The following is a 16749-nucleotide window of genomic DNA, read 5'->3' on the forward strand; positions in this document are numbered from 1 at the left end:
TACTTTAGTCCATGATAATATAATCTTAGGAAAGCCAGACCAAACTCAAAAGTTAGTTTAGTGACAATTTAATTGGTGTTTAAAATGTTCTTAGTTAGAACCATTCTTTATTTGAGATAATGTTACCTTCCTCAAGCCATTTTAAACACAATTCCTTCTGTACCACAGAGTTACCCAGGTTTTTTCTGTACTTCATTGGCCGAAACTCAGTAAACTGCTTAATCAAATACTTCTTTTATATATCATTCCCTCCATTTTGCTTGTCTACACTGAGATTAACTCTTACAGACTCCTCATACATTAGTTAAAGCACACTTTTCTCTCTGTGTGATCTATATTGTCTTTCACTGACTAAACTGTGCTTTCGAAAGTATTGCCTGAGTTGCACTATGATTTTTCTCTTTACAGATGTTAAACTGACAGCTCCAGAATTGCACTGTATGGTTTGATGTTCATTTTTGGAATAACAGTCTTCTTAGTCCTCAGAAAAATATCTTGTCAAAGAAATTCTAAACATAAAAGCTTTTAGTACTTTGTCCGCCTCATACTTTCCATCATGGTGGAGAATAGCTTTTAAAAGCAGTTTCTAGTGACTGTTAGCATGATTTCAGGCCACTTCCTCAGCTGGTGTGAATCACCCCTGGCTTCTCTGGCTTTAGTGCAGCAGAACCAACTTATATCAGCTGAGAATGGACTCCATGCCTTTCAGGTGGAGCTTTAGGATGGATCTGTGCCTGTAGTTTGGGTGCCAGGGGGGCTTTTTTAAAAACTTTGGCCCAGGGGATTTCAGACTCCTAGACTACAGAAGCCCGTCCTGAGGATTTGAGGCTCATCTGAAATACACTGCCTCAGTGCAACTACCAGATACTGTAAGGAGGTGTCTCAACAGCTTGAGCTGAGGATTCGTACTCCCACGCTGAGAGATGTCACATTACCAGATTTGTGGATTGAGAACAGAAGGGAATGGCTAGCACCTAACAATTACCAGGCTACGTGTGCACCGTGCATTATTACTCCCGTATTTGTAATGACTGGAAGAATGCTAGAATGAATCTCTTTCCTTTATTATTTCCCTGAAAAAAAGGACCTATGGAAGATGACTTGGAAGTGGGAAGCATATGTTATGTCATTTTTGCATAATATTTAGCAATTGTGACAAAGCGTAGGGCAGACTGTTTATATGAGATTAGGCTGGATCACATCTTGTGCTTCTTCGTGATGATACTGTGGATCTTCAGTGCAGAAAGCAAATGACTAGTAAAGCAGCGCAAAATGGGGTGGTGGCGGTCATGGAACTGCCGGTGGTCCTGCTCCGGAAAAATGATAACCGCTTTCATCTGAGCTCCATGGGCTTCAGCACACAACATTATGATAATGGATCTGATGTTAAGACGTGCTGAGCGCTTTTAATTTAATCAGACATTTCTGTTTTTCAGAAATCCTCACAATTAATGCTTTAAATAGTTATTGTTGCCTAATTCTGGATAGATCTGGTACCAAAATGCCTTTTTTTCCCCCTGGAAGAGTCAGAATTCCGTGACAGCCATCTGAATATAGCACTAATTTGCAAACTATATTCCACAGATTCTGAGTAAAACTAGCGCTTTTCTCCATGTTGTAAAGAAAAGAGTATAGTGGTTGCTTGAGAGAGGAGATTTTTCCGAATTGTCTCAGTGAATGAAGAAGTCAGAAAACTCATGGTTTATAGAACCTTTAAATACCCACCACTGGGGCCTGACTCAGTTTGGCCATGCTCTCTCTAAAAGCCATTGCAATATTCCTGCCTCTCATTGCATAAAACATTAGTCATGTTTGGTACGGGAACTGGTATCATTAGGTTTGGTTGTTAAGTACAGGAGCCTTTGCAAACAGATGAAAAATACATTTTAATGTTAAAAAAAAAAAAAGAAAAAATGAAGTCTAACGCCAATGCAAGGCAAAAAGTAGCACCTACTCCACCTACTCAGATTCACACTGTACCCATTTTTTGGATTAGATTATTCCTTCTTTAAGATACCGTGACTTCATTCAGCAAATATTATTATCAGTACAAAGCATACTGATACATATGTGCTTTACAATGCAAAAAGATGCATTTGAAGTACAGGTATCACGCACATTGTACAGGTAGTAGTTTAGGAAGTGCTAACACATTGCTTTTAGGCTCAACAGGAAATGTCAGTCTGTTTGTGTCAATGGTGGGAAGCTAAAACGGTAAGTGTGCTTTTGATGACCAAATACCTATCTTTGTTCGCTATAATCTGCACCTTGCACTTAAAAATAAGCTATCTTAAAGCTGACTGCCCTCAAAGAATAGATTCCTTTCCAGTCTTTCTCATGCAGTTTCTAACACGTGATGTACTGAGAACTTGTTTACAGCATGCTTGACGTTTCTCAAATGAGGGTCAATATGTATTTGATTTTGAAAATGGTGCCTCTATTTTGAGAAGCCTATCCATGTAGTAACAGCGTTGCTGCGGCTGAATTAGTCTACTGTTCATTGCATTCTCTGAGATACATCCTCTGCTCCTTAGCAATTGAATCTATCAGTCCCATAACTGTCTTCTCTTTAAAAACAACGCCTGACTTTCTTTGAAACACTGAAAACTTTCATCTCCTAAGAAACCTGTGATAAAAAAAAAACCAATGACATTCAGACAGTCTATACCAGATTCTAGTATCCATTGTATTGCTGTAAATAAAAAGTATTTCTTTTTTTGTTTAATAAGTTGTCCTAGTTTGGGGTTTTTTACTGGTCTGACCTGAGTTCATAATGTAAAGTTCTCCATGTAATGTACGTAAATAGGACATATATATGTAGTATGCCAGTCTAATGATTTAAAGCATCATTCTGAAGTGTGGTATTTTTAGCTTGATCAAGACAGTTCTTTATGTGAACATACATAGCTTGATGAGTAATTATGTTGTCCAGCACTCTGAAATGCCCTCTCTTTATTGTACAGGGACCATCATTAGCAGGTTAAATTTAGATGAGAGACTTACACATAATAGCTTAGTAGAGGCATCCAGGTGCCTAAACTGAGAACAAAAACTTCTATTATATGACAGGAGAACCCCAGACAAATGCATAGTAATAGTAAAACCAGTACTTTTTCTTCTGAAGTCCAAGTTCAGTTTCCAGTTTCTTATTGTGCTCATAAAAGTAATTGTGTAAAGACAGTTCCTTTTTGTAGATACAGAAACAGAGGTTTTAGCCATAGTCCCAAAGCAAAGAAAGAGGCATCACAGTTGGACTCCATCTTTGGACTCTTAGCAGGTAGCCTGGTGCCTGTCACAGAAGGTAGCAGAGTAACTAAGATGTCTTTCTACACCCCTGTGTCAAAGCTGCCACCTCTAAGAGAGCGCCAACAAAAAACAGTTGAATTTGGTCATAGTCAGATCACTCTCTTAGGTGCTATTGGCTACAGAAATCACTATGCTTTAATCATTTTAGTGTTAGGGCAAACTAGGTTCAGGACAAACCTTTCCCCTTTAAAAAAATATCAAGAGATTTCTGAGAAAGAAGAATCTGCAAAACTGAGTGGACACTGAGATGTCAGGAGCAGCAGCTCAATTCTTTCCTTTCCCCATTGTCTTTCTTCTGTCTCTATGTTCAGCTACATCCTGACTTTAACTGTTCCTGCTGTAGCTCCTCTACCCTCCCTCCTCCACGTGTCTTTGTCGAACTGAGCTCAGGGGAGGACAGGAGCACTGCAATACCCTATATATACAGATAGTTTCTACACAGTTGTTCTCAAGGCCTTAGCAGAGACAGTGAAAAGAGAAGCTTTCCCTAACAGGACCATAGGATTGTAGGCAATTTAGGTCAGAAAGGATCTCCAGAGGTCTTCTGGTCCTCCTCCCACTGAAAGCCAACTCAGGTTGCTCAGGGCCTTTTCCAGTTGAGTTTTTAGTATCTTCAAGAATATCTCTCAAGGCAGCCTATACCTGTATTTGGCTACTGTCAAAAAAGTGACAAAAGTAAAAAATAAAAGTAAAAATTCCTAATACATAATTAGCATTTCCTTTCCTGCAATTTGTGTCAGTTACCTCTCATTGTGTCTCTGTGCATCTCTTAGGACAGTTTGGCTCTGTTAAGTAGTTGTAGACAGCAATAAGAGATCCCCTTAGCCTTCTCTTCTCCAGGCCGAACAAGCCCAGTTCTCTCAGCTTCTCCTCATACATGTTCTCCAGGCCACTGGCCATTTTGATTGCTCTCCGCTGGACTTACTCCAGCACGTCGGTGTCTTTATTTGACTGAGGAATCCAAAATAGTACTTCAGATGTGGTCTTACAAGTGCTGAGTAGAGAGTGGTAATCTTTTTGTTGAACTTCAGGAGCTTTCTCTTAGCCCACTTGTCCAGCCTGTCAAGGTCCCTCTGAATAGCAGTCCTATCCCCAGGGTACTGGCCACAGACCCCAATTTGGTGTCATGTGTGACGTTGCTGAGGATACATTCTACCTCATCTCCAGCTAATTAATCAGGATGTCAAACAGTGTCAGCCCCAGTATCAACTCTTGTGGAATATCACTTGTAACTGGCCGCCATCTGAATGTTTAATTGCTGAACACAACCCTTTGAGCTTGGCAGTCCAACTCACTTTGCAGGCACCTTGTAGTCCACTTATCCAAACTGTACCTCAGTTTGGTTATATGAGCATGCTAAACAGCTCCACACACATTTTCTCCTTACAGAAATGCATCCCTGTATTTCTGTTGTGAACCTAATCCTGTCTCTGTTACTAGGAGAGAAACGGTCGTGGAGGAAGGATTGACCTCCAGCTTACTTTTGGGTGAAGTCATGGCGTTAAAAGTACATTGTGTTTCCTGTTTTTTTTTAAAAATGCTATGGTTGATGTTTAGGCTTGTTCATTCTGTGCTGCTGCTTTCCTTCCCCTGATCCATTTCTTAGAATGTTCTATTCCTCCTGAATCTCATCCAGCCCATGAACCACCCATTAAGGGGGGGGGAAAAAAAGTTGTCTGGTCGCTTCTGAATGCAAAAGCTCAAACTTTTTTGTCATCCAACTATAAAGAAATAACTTAGAGGCTGTTCAGCCTGTGAGCCACATTTCTTCCTCTGTTGCTAGGGCATTGACTGAATACCAGAGCAAGAAAAGCTATGACGGGTTCTTACTCATTGTGCTCATCCCTACAATTAGCTTTGTGGACTACTGTTAATATTAGAAGCCAGGCAAAATAATTATCATCTGTGCAGGGTGCATTTTTCCTCTTCACTTAGTCCAAAGTGGAAACCTTGTAAAACTGTTGACATTTTGACCCCTATTAAATATGATGCTTTTGAGAGGATCAACACCAAAAAAACCCACGTAATTTAAAGCAATGGTCCCTGTTACCTTTCACTTTTTGCTTTCTGAGGAAATAAAAAACATAGGTAAGCATCATGGATAAGGTCCAGATCTGATATAAATGCCTGACTCTTGTGTTAAATAGACCTAAGCTGATTTACAGGAGCTGAGGATCAAGAAACAGATTTTTTTTCTTATAAAGGTGGGTGATTCTTTGGTGGAGAGTCCAAGATAGATTAGTTTTGGAAGACTTACTTGCTTTCGTCAGGGGAAATATTCGGCAAGTTCCAGCAAACCTCCTCAGTTTTTGTCCATGGAAACAAGCCTTGTGTGATCCCTTTTTCCAAACATGCCTGCACAGGGGGATCCAATGACTGGACCTCCTGCACGGTAACCCTGTACAGTCTGTACTGTTCTGTGATTCCTCCTCAGGACAGCTCACCCAAAGTCCAGTTACTCTGGCTTGATGTAGAGTTGTGACACTCAGTCGCACTTCTGTGTTTTGAGGCACTGACCTGTAAAATTGTACACTCAGAAAGAATGAAGAGATGTATGAGAATCAGTCCAGGATGGATAATCAGGTGAACATGAACTCCAGGTTTAACACAGTTGTCAAAATACTTTGTGTGATCATTGGATGTATAAACAGGGACATTTCAAGTATGAGTATGGGAGGTATATTTCTTTTGTATTAGGTGTAGACTTTTTACTCCTGACATACCAGATGTCTACGCTGTCAGATAACTTAGCTCCCTAGTTCATTCTTCAGTCTTGGCTCCCTGATCATCCACAGGGCACAGAAATTAGTTGGTAGCCTGTCTTTCTCAGGGAGCAACCTGTCTTTTGTCAAGAAAAAAAAAACATTAAGTGTAATTTGTTGGTAGTTCACTCCAGGAAGTATTTCTGGAAGATAGTATGGATGAGACTTCACTCTTTTTGGCATCACTTTCCAGTCTTTCAAGACTGCATCAGAAGGCTTCACATTCTCTAATATTCCCACATGCTCTGATGACATTCTTCAGCGCACACAGCATAGACCCTCAGTTCCATGCTAAAAACTCTCCAATCTAGAAAATTGTAACATGGCTCTCTGATAATGTCAGACACTGAGAAATGCAAACAAAATAATTTTTATGTCTAAAAACTGAGGAACACAAACTAGGCCCTCAGAGACAAGTACTACAAGTACTATATAGTATGAAGTGCTAGACCCTGAACAGTGTGTGTACAACCACTCCATAGGCCTTGATCTGGGTGCTAGGGATCGCTTCTTGGAGTGGATACATTTTAAAATGTAGGTTTAGCTACTTGTCTAGGTCTAATCTCCACAGGTCAAAGATGAGTACTTATAAATTAACAAAGTTCAAAGAAAATATGGGAAAATTTCCCATAAACTTGGGAAAAATGGCTCCTGGAGCTTATCTGGGAGCGAGTCAAGGGATAGTTTGATCATAGCTTATTAGTATCTGCAGGAGAAAATAACATTTCTTAATAGAGGGCTTGCCAATTTAGCAAAGGTTCAGCAAGATCAAATGACTGCAAGTTCAAAGACATGTTCAAATTAGAAATAAGGGAAGTATCCTTCATCAGGGTAATTACGCATTGGAATAACTTATCAAAGTTTGTGATAGATTATCCATTATTTTAAATTTTTAAATCAAGACTGAATGTTTTTCTAGAAGTTATGCTCTAGTTAAAGCACAAATTGATATTGAAATATCCTATGGCCTCTGCTATGCAAGAGCTAAAAATTATCCTTTCTGACTTTATCACTTAAATATGTATTTAACCAGGACTTTGTTTTCCTCTCAACTGAAGTCACCTAAGCACCCAGGCAAATGACATCACAGATAACCTGCCGTGTAAGAATTACTGCATTTTTAGTACTGAAGAGAGGACAAGTTCTTTAAAACTTTGTAGAAATTTTCCACATTTCCCCCATGTCACTTTTCTTTTTAAGCCTCACATTTCAAAGCGCTTTATAATAAGATGTGTACCTGACCATCTTTTTGTTAGTGTCAAGTTTGGGCGCCTCCATCATGACTTCCAAACATGTACAGAGATGCACACTGAGTAGCTGTTGGGTGATACTTGTGCATGGGAGTGATGCGAGACGCATCTTTGAGACAGGTCTCCTCTGCTCCATTTAGATTGGTCATTGCCATTGTGCTACAGCATCTAGAAGCTGAAACCTCCCTCCTCTCTCTCCCTTTGCTGGTCTGAAGTTAGAATGTGTTATCTGAGGTTTAAAACTTCTGAGCAAAGACTTTCCCAATCTTTTGAATTTCAAGAGAATTTAATGATTTGCCTCTTGTGGGTTTTCTTTCCCCTCTTGGAAGCAATCTCCCTAGTTTACCAACTGAGAAGTCCCTGGAATATTTGCTTTCCAGTGCCTTTAAAATGTAGTCTCCGTACCCTGTATGCTCACAAGGGTCACGTAGTGCAAAGGCTCTAAGAAAACTGAGGAGCTTTTTAAAACCCATGTAAGGACCTTCTTCACAGATGGTTTTCATCTCCTGCAACTCTTTGCACAGGGCTCAGGAAACGCAGGGATTCGAGGAAGGTTGCTATCCTTACTTGTCTTCCTTGATGCCCAAAGCAAGTAGAGCAGCTGGGCAAAACTGTAGCTTCCCTTTCTGATTTTGCTAATATTTGTCTTTTTGCCAGCCATGTTGTTTTCCATTATAGGATTTAGGAAAACTTTATCAGCAATTTGGGCAGGAAGATGTATGACTTTGCACCGCTTGGGATCTATGTAAGAGAAGGCCAATTCCTCCAGGTCTAGAGATGGCTTTTCTTTGCTGACCTCTGAGAGACCTGCAGAATTGTTACTTCTCTTCACAAGACTGGAAGATAGGAGGGGAGAGCATTACTTAGCAGGATGGTCTTTAAGTAGCAGAGGTTGTCCTTCATAGACTTCCTAAAAGACTTATGGCTCATGACTCCTCTCCTGTAGACCTTTTAGACTCCTGAATCAAGGAAATTTTTCTGTAGCAGCCTTTGTGGCTTTAAGAAAGTTGGAGAAATTCCCCCAGAAATGGAAGTCATTAAAGAGAAGATACAAAGCCTATGTATCTTTTTTTTTCAAATTACTCAGGAAGAATAGCAGCTAAACAACAAAGAAACAATTAGAAAACTAGGAAATTCGGAGCTACAGTCAGTAGCTCTATAAGAAGTTAGAATCATACTTGAGTACATCTTTCATCTCAATTCTGCCTAAGGAGAAACATAAGAAAATTAAAAAAAAAAGAAAATGAAAGTGTTTCATTTCATTAAATGGTCATCAGGAAGTGTAAACAAAATGTTTATAATGCTTCAAGAGGAAGCAGGCTCCCAACAGAGTGACTGCACTACATTTCAAAATGCACTCTATAACAGCTTCGCTTTCAATACATGTGCAGAGAAAACAAGGGCTACTGCATTCTGTCACCATGCCCGGAGGGACACCCACTTTCCATTTCAAAACAGCTTCTCAGCCCTGTTCGGTTTTCTCAAAGAAAAGTTCAAATGTGGAGTCATCGTTTATTCTCAATTAACACATTGTGCATCCCTGCAAGTTTTTATTAGGGTTTTTTTACATTGTGAAAAGCTTTTTTGGAGAAAAAGGCTGGTGCTTGTAAATTCATAGTTAAATAATGTATCAGGATACACCAAAAATGTGTTAGAATAACAGTCCTTGGGTCATACTGTGTTAAAAGCTATAGACATAAGCTATGGTTTTATTATACTAATGATACGGCTAGTCAGATTATGAGCAGCAGTTAGATAGGTGGTCTATAAATCAAGTGAAATAAATGCAGTGATTTTCACCAACACGAAGACTTAAAATGAAGATTTAAAAATGCAGGCAGTGGCTTGTTGTGGACTTGCAGCTTTAATTCAATTTTTTAATCCCTAACAGCCATATACTTGTGTTTTTCTACTTGCTCTTGATATTATGGGTGGAGAGCAGAGGCCAGAGTCAGTGGTGTGGAGGTGTGGCCCAGTGGCTTCCAAGTGCAGTCCTTAGCGAAACTGGTCATTTGGGCCCTGATCCAGCAAAGGTATAGTCGCATTCCTAGCATTACACACCGTGAGCACTTCCGTTGATTTCAGGTACAATAAATTGGAATTAAAAGAGCATGCATAAGTATTTGCTAGAGTACTAAGCCATCAACACTATCATGGCGCTTATCCTGGGATAGCAGAGCTACAAGCGCTTTCCATAGCGCCTAAAGCTGAACTCAACTTTTTGATGCTAAATCTATTTCACAAAACACGGTAGCTTACTGTTGTTTGTACTGCCTTAAATCTCTGGGTCAGTTATTTATTACAGCAAATCTCCATAATGTCAGCCCTATCCAACATTTTTTCTTACAGCATCTAAGACTCAGTGGTTTGGTCTATGGTCTTTGGTATGCTGGTTAGGTATTGTAAAATCCCAGTAATTTTTTTAAAACTCACTATTGCTTTATAATATATTTTGAAGTGTGTCTTGCCTGTCTTCTTCAGATATTGTAATGTAATCTACTTGCTATCTGTCTAGATGGTTCACTGTTATAGGCTTAGTTTCAAGAAGAATTTTTAAAAACCTGACAACGATAAGCTCTGAGATGCTGTTCACATAATATGGTATTGCCTCAACAGCTCACAAAAGCATCCTGTTCCATCTGAAAGAAACAGGCAAGGTAGTGCTTACAGAAAATGATCTCTTAGTAGCTACATTTTTTTCCCCTACAGCACTGAGTATTTTTTCAGCCACCTTAAAAGGGCCATTGTAATAAATTGATTGAGTTTGAAAGCTTGTCCACTTTCACTATAACTTCTGTAAGTGATTCTGTTCTGTCTTAAAATGTTGTTTATTACTTCCAGCTCTACTACATATTCCTCTCTGAATTTCAGGAAAAGCCATAGTCTGCGATCCTGAAGCAAGAGGTGGGGATGCTTGGTAGCATTCCAAGGGAAATTGCTGATGTTTCCACAAACTTTCAATTTACTATTCAGAAAAATGAAATGAAATATTTTGTTCTGGAGCAGATTAACAAAAAAAAAACCCCAGACTATTTTGCTGAGATGGCTTGAAGCATCTCCTGAAAACATTGCTTAGTCAAAACATTGGAAAGACAAAGAATCTGATTTGGATTGAATCAAAAAATGGGAAAAAGACAAAAAATTCAGGTGACTCCCAGAGTTTTGTTAGACCTAGAATAAAACATTTATTTTCATTTTCAGTTCTTGTAACCATTTTCATTAAGATTTTTAATATGTGTCAATTTTGAAGTGAAAAATACTATTTTAGAATTAGTTGGTTTTTAAAATGTGCCAAAAAAAATTTGCAGTATTTCACAGCTGAAACATTTTAGTCCAAATATGTTAATTAGGTTTTTTTGCCCTGCTTTCTCCAATCTATTCACAAAATTTCTTTTTTGTTGTTGTTGTTTTGCTTTTGCGGCTGGTTTTTTGTGTGTGTGTCCTGAAATTACATTTTTTAGAAACTCCTTTGGTTGGTTGGTTTTTTGAGCAATTCAGAATCTGACAGATTTTGGTAGTTCAAGCAAAGTCTCATCAAGCAGGGGGAGAAAATGCCATTCAAGTAAAAACTAAGACTAGGATGTGTTCCACAGGTTTAGTAATAAAGCATTATTTTTCCAAGAGCTTTTTGAGATATTTTCATCTCTGTATATGCCTGAACTATTTCCTTAGGATAAGGAAAATAGGGTGTTCTGTGGCTGATCATAATTTGTGTAATACTCATGAGACATTTGGGTTGCCACTTTTCTCTTTTTGTTTATTTGCTGCCAAGCTTTTCCTTTGTTTTTCTCAGGTAGGTTAGGGCAGGAAAATGCTGCACTCATCAAAAGATGAGAAGTCCTACTGCCTGGGGCCAGATGTTCATAAAATATACCTTTGATTTTTTTTTTTTTCTCCAGTCTCTTCCTCCCCCAGCACAGCAGCTGAGAGCAAGTCCCTTTTCCCCTTGTGTTCAGCTGTATGTCATCTTGAATTTAGTCTGAGATTTCAGTCAATTTGACTCTGAGGCAAGGGGCTCCTGAGGCAAATATTTCCCTTTCCTTATTTCAGACACTTTGTCTGCAAACTAATTGCATAGATTAGAGTTAGTTCATTTGTTATGTTTGCTTTTGGTAACAGAACAATATAGAAGTAAAACTGAAGTGCTCTGTTCTGAAGAAAAGGTAATTTTTCTTCTGCATGAACTATTTAAAAGTTCCCAACACACATGCTTTTGCTTTGCTTTTGCACTAAATAACACTAATTAAGTGAATAGTATTAAATTCTCCTCTCAGTAGAAATATGTTATTCTCACTAATACTAGTGAGTAAATATTTAAACTTCTATAAATATTCTCCTGTAGTTATTTTTTACGGCAGCAGTAAATTACAATTCCACAGTGTGAGAAGCCCTGAACAGAGGCTGTACAAAGGTGTTAAAACCAAGCCTGCAGGTGAATTAAAATAGAAATCACATTGAAATTAGTCTTGAATATGGAACATTAAAAGCTTGTGAATATTTTCAGTAGCCATGATTGCATCGTAACTTCATACATCCTTTCTCACATATATTCCAGTTTTTCCACCCCATCTGCCTCGTTTACTCTCAGCTGCTACCATGATAGCCCCTCAGGACAGCATAATCTCTTTAGCTGCAATGCCATAATCTACTGCTAGCATAAGAGTGGAAGACAAAAAAATTGGAGAATACTGCACATATTAAAAAAATTTCCCCTTTTCCTCCTCAGACTGGAGGCTTAAAGAAATTAAGAAAAACAGGTTTATTGTCTATAAATTATAAAAACGATTACATTACAGTTAACTGAATCTTACAATTATTCTTTATTTTTCTTAATAAAGAATCTTCTCAGTTGTATTTCACTATTGAAACAAAGCTGACAGTTCTTGCCAGCTGGAAAAAATCCACTGCCAGAGAGGAGCTTATCCCACCCAGTTTATTGCTGCAGCACAAGGAACCTGCTTCACACTGATCTAGAATTTCAGACAATGCACAGTGGCTCTCTTAGAAGCTAATGCACGCACACTACACACTCCAGATAGGCTTCGCTCATGCTGGAGAGAAGACAAACACACTGGCAGAAATCCGTTCTAGCATGTTGTGACAATACGTCCCTTTCCAATGCAACAGCTGGAAGCAGAAAGGTTGACTGAAGATGAAAGGGGATCCCTCCAGTACAGGTTCCAGCATCCTTGGGAACCAGATGGACTGAAATGGAAAACAGAACTGAAATAGGCCACAAAATTCACTGCCAGAAGAGGCTTTCTTTTTATACCTCGCAATGCCAGGTTTTACTAGAAAGAAATTTGCCATAACGTAGAAACTGAAGATAGGAAGGAACTGGAACCACCTTTGTTCTCTCCCAACCAGTGCAGGATTGTTCCAGGTACATTTTCTAATCTTTGTGTAGTCTGATTTTTAAAGACTCATGAAATAAAGCATTTTATCTGCCATTTTTAGGTTATTTCGTCACAACGGTTTTAGGAGACTTTTTCTTCAGTATTCAGACTACATTTCCTTTCTTATTCTCATTACTTTTAGTTTTATCCTATTCAACTCCCTCGGGCAGCTTTTCCCAGTGCCTGCTTTTTGCCATTTCATATTCTTCTGTGTAGCTGTTACGTTTCTATACAGTTGCCATGATGTTTTTTTGTAAGACCGCTTGTTTAATGTCACTTGCAGATGTCATTACTATTCTGTTCACTTCCCCCTTCCACTAATGAAGATGTGAAACAACACAGAACCTATCGTTGCTCTTAGTAGGTACTTCCTCTCAACCTGCTAGGCTGCTGTTTCTCGGTACTCTTCCTTTATGGTCCTTCAGTTTGCATTCATTCCCCATGACAGCACCCTTATCTAAGTCTTTCCGAATTAATTTTTCAAGTAAAATTTTCTGAGACACTGTAGGAAAGGTTTTGCTGATGCTTCAATCCGGCTTCATTGCTTCTGCTGGTTTGCCACCTTCTACGCTAGGGATTTTGTCCAGACAAAAAGCAACTGAGGAATAACAATGCATATTGAGATATCTCTTTTCCCGCTTGGAGTGTAACTTTCTGATCTGAGGATCCTGCTCTGTGAACACTTGCTGCCTTAATGGAGGGCACTCTCAAAGGCTAGGTTGTAACCAGCATTGATAATCTGTTACTCAGAAAAGTTTCAAGGATTGCCATCAGATGTGTCAGGTGATTAACTTCTTACTAGGTGAAGTAAGGGCTGCAATGTCATCTTATGCAGTATATGTATTGCATCCTATGCAGTAATTATTAAGGGCCAGAATTCACCTCACGCACATTGAGTAAAATGTTTTATGAGTGACAAAATTCTCTTTGTCTCAGCATAATCTTGATTTCAGGCCGGATAGAAATTAATTTAAACAGTGGGATTTTGGAAGAAGCAGATCTCTGTTCAGTGTGAAGATGGCAGAAATGGAGTCATACTAGATAAATCAGGATTGTCTCTACCCTTTCCCTAGTAGACAGTGACTTGACAGAATATCCTCTTGGGGCCTGTAGCTTTTAAGAATAAGGAGTGGGGAGGGTCACTTATGAGTGTTAAGAGGTTCCTTTTCTCTTTCTTGTAGGGTATTGTCTAATTCTCTTTGGATGGAGTTAACCTCCATCATGTGAATCACTTGTATTGGTTCACTTTGTAAGGAATAATCCCAGTGCTAATCAAGTCATAATGAAATCAAGCTTTATCAGTTAAGGAGACTACTAGAAATACAACATCCTTCTCTGCCTTCTCTTCTTCCCAGTTTCACTCTTCTTTGGCTACTTTAGCCTTCTTGCAAGCCTGTATAACCTAGCATTCGTTTGTATGCCATCTCTCCATTTCTTCTCTGCAGCCTCAGGGGTTCAGGAAAACTTTCTCTTCGTGGCAATTTTTTAGTCAATCTCCTGTGTTAGCACAGGGTAAGGACTGTAGTTTCCACTGATAGATCTCCGTTCATGTCCTTGTTTTAACTGCTGAGTCAGCATATAGACAGGATGGGCCTTGACTGGCATGTGACCTGATGGCTTCTCTTGTTCTCTGCACTGTGTTTTCCTTTAGGGGTTATCTTGCTGCTTCTCGATAAGTTACGGAAGATGAAATGGGAGCAGATGTGGAGACTCACAGCAGAGCGGGAGTTAATGAGCATGCTATCCACTTCACTGGCTGACCAGGTGAGTAGGACATGGCAGGGGAGTGGTACAACCACTACTCCATGGATTGAGGAAGGTAAGAAAGGGAAAGGGGATGAGATGTGGGAAAAGGCAGGGGGAAAGATATTGTGCCTGTAGTCACCATTTGTTGAATCGTTCTGGGGAAAACATAGAAGAGAGGAATGGAGATTTACTCATGAGGTTTCTCTTACTACACTGACATTTTTACCTCCTCTGCACAGATGATTCATAAGATAGACAAATGGGGTTTGCAAGCTTTAATTTTCTGTCCTCCTTTCTTTAACATAAAACTCCCCGGACAGAAGAAGTCCAAATATACTGTGTCTTTTCCTACTGGTTATTGTCTAAGCAGACTTTATTTTTAAGTCTCCAGATATTTCTTTACTGTTTCTGGCAGATGAGTCCCAGCAGTCTTTTAATGTACTCCTTGCCACAAGATCCCTGCGAAGACAAAAGCTCTGCTGTCTCCCTGCCACAGATGGGAAACTGAGGCCAAGGGAAGAAATAGCGTGCCTATACGCAGAAATGCATATTTAGTCTTTGTGCTTCCTGCCAGCTCTCAGTTTTAAATCCAGAAACCTTGTTAATGTAGTACTGGACCTGAACCAGTAAGTCTTGCGCAACAGCTTGAGTGTATTAACTCAATGCAGCATCATATTTAGATACTTCTACTGCTTCTGAGCTACATCTGGCTTATGACCAGTCACCGCTAAGGAAGCATGCTGCTTACTGTGCGCATAGAGATGTGCACTTGTGTACAGTATCCTTGCAGGTTGATCCAAAAGCTACTGAAGTTCATTAAAATCATTCTTGCAACTTCACTATGTTTTCAGTCAGGTTCTAAGTTGCCGTCTAATACCCGCATGGGGCAGAATTTTGCAGAGTGGACCAAGGTTGCTTATGTCTTACCCTAATACCTTAACCACAAGACTGTCGTTGTAACTTACTTCTCCAACTGGATGGCAGCATAGAGGCAGAACACATTCTGTACGTCATGGTGTAGGCTGTTCTGCAGATCTGTCCTACATGCCCTTTCCATGAAACACCTGGAATACTTGTTGCAACAATAAAGTGCTAGCTAAAATCCCACATAGTAATTCACCTGAAACAGTGCAACTGCCAGGATCACTTTCATCCCCTTTATTGAAAAGTGAAGCAGTACTTAACTAACAGCAGGCAGTTTGTCATTTACTGCATATTACTCTCCCTGGTGACTAGAAGAGGAACCACACCTCTTGCCAGCAGCACAAGATACACGTTTTGAAAACTCTGCTGGAGTCCATTAGCTCTGTGTTCCTCTTGTTCAGATCTACACATCACCCCTCAGATTGATAGCACCCTCTGTGGAAACAGAATTACAAAGCAAGGTTTGCAGAGTTCAGCTCGCGCAACCATTTGCATTTCTTCTACCTGTGAGGGGGAGAAGGACAGTCAGCTCGGAGAGGGGTGAGACCACCTCACTGCAGAAACATCGTACCCAACTGTTTCTCTGGTTTTGTCTGCTAGGATATCTTCAATGCAGTCATCAAACAAAATCCCTTCCTTGTCTACCAGCTCCCATGTTTCTGGAATGTGCAGCTGTCTGATCACACCCGTTCCGAGCAGTGCTACAGAGATGTGTCTGACCTGAAGGTATGTTTCACAGGAGGTTGGATGGGTGGTATCCTTTGGGACAGAGAATGCAGGACTCCACTGTGACAGAAAGATGAAGTCAGGAGGCAGGAAACCGACACATACCGTTTATGAGGACACCCATAATTTTTGCCCTGGAAAAAAAGACCGAGTAGAAACACATTAATTTAATAAAATAAAGTTATAGTATCAGTTTAATAGCACATTTTTCACTATTGTCAAGTAGAACATAAAAGCAGGATGAATTTGAACATATATGGGTAAATTAACATCAGTTGTGCTGTGGTCATTTTGAAGGCCCAGACTCAAATTTAGCATGCAGAGAGTTCAGAATTGAAGCTGATTGAGCTTCTACCAGGTGTAGAATAAGACTGGCTGGCTAAACAGCAGTAGGTTCCATCAGAGCAGACTAGTGGCATCAGAACACAGTAAATATAGGTAGGTTTTGGCAATTCATTTTAAAATTCAGTTAATGTTCATATACTTAATTTAAGTTTTGAGAATGCTTTAGTAAATGAGGTTTAGAAAAAGAAGAAGAAAAACACAGAACCATAGAAGAGGTTGCAAGGGACCTCTGGAGACCATCCAAACCCCACTCAAAGCAGGACCAACTTAGATCAGGTTGCTCACCGCCCTGTG

General features: G+C 39.6%; 1 protein-coding gene across 4 annotated transcripts in view; it reads left to right on the forward strand.

The window, feature by feature from the left end:
- Positions 1 to 16749, forward strand: part of LARGE1 (LARGE xylosyl- and glucuronyltransferase 1) — a 300218-nt gene that overhangs the window by 230133 nt on the left and 53336 nt on the right. For all 4 annotated transcript variants that reach the window (XR_003927115.1, XR_003927116.1, XM_030040447.2 and 1 more), the window contains 2 exons: positions 14366 to 14478; positions 15985 to 16110. Coding sequence is in view for 2 of the 4 variants with exons in the window: in XM_030040447.2 (XP_029896307.1) it covers positions 14366 to 14478; positions 15985 to 16110 (239 nt within the window). In the remaining 2 variants the exon portion in view is untranslated. The remainder of the gene's footprint in view (positions 1 to 14365; positions 14479 to 15984; positions 16111 to 16749) is intronic.

Source organism: Aquila chrysaetos, chromosome 17 (genome assembly GCF_900496995.4).
Source record: "Aquila chrysaetos chrysaetos chromosome 17, bAquChr1.4, whole genome shotgun sequence".
NCBI classification, from domain to species: domain Eukaryota; kingdom Metazoa; phylum Chordata; class Aves; order Accipitriformes; family Accipitridae; genus Aquila; species Aquila chrysaetos.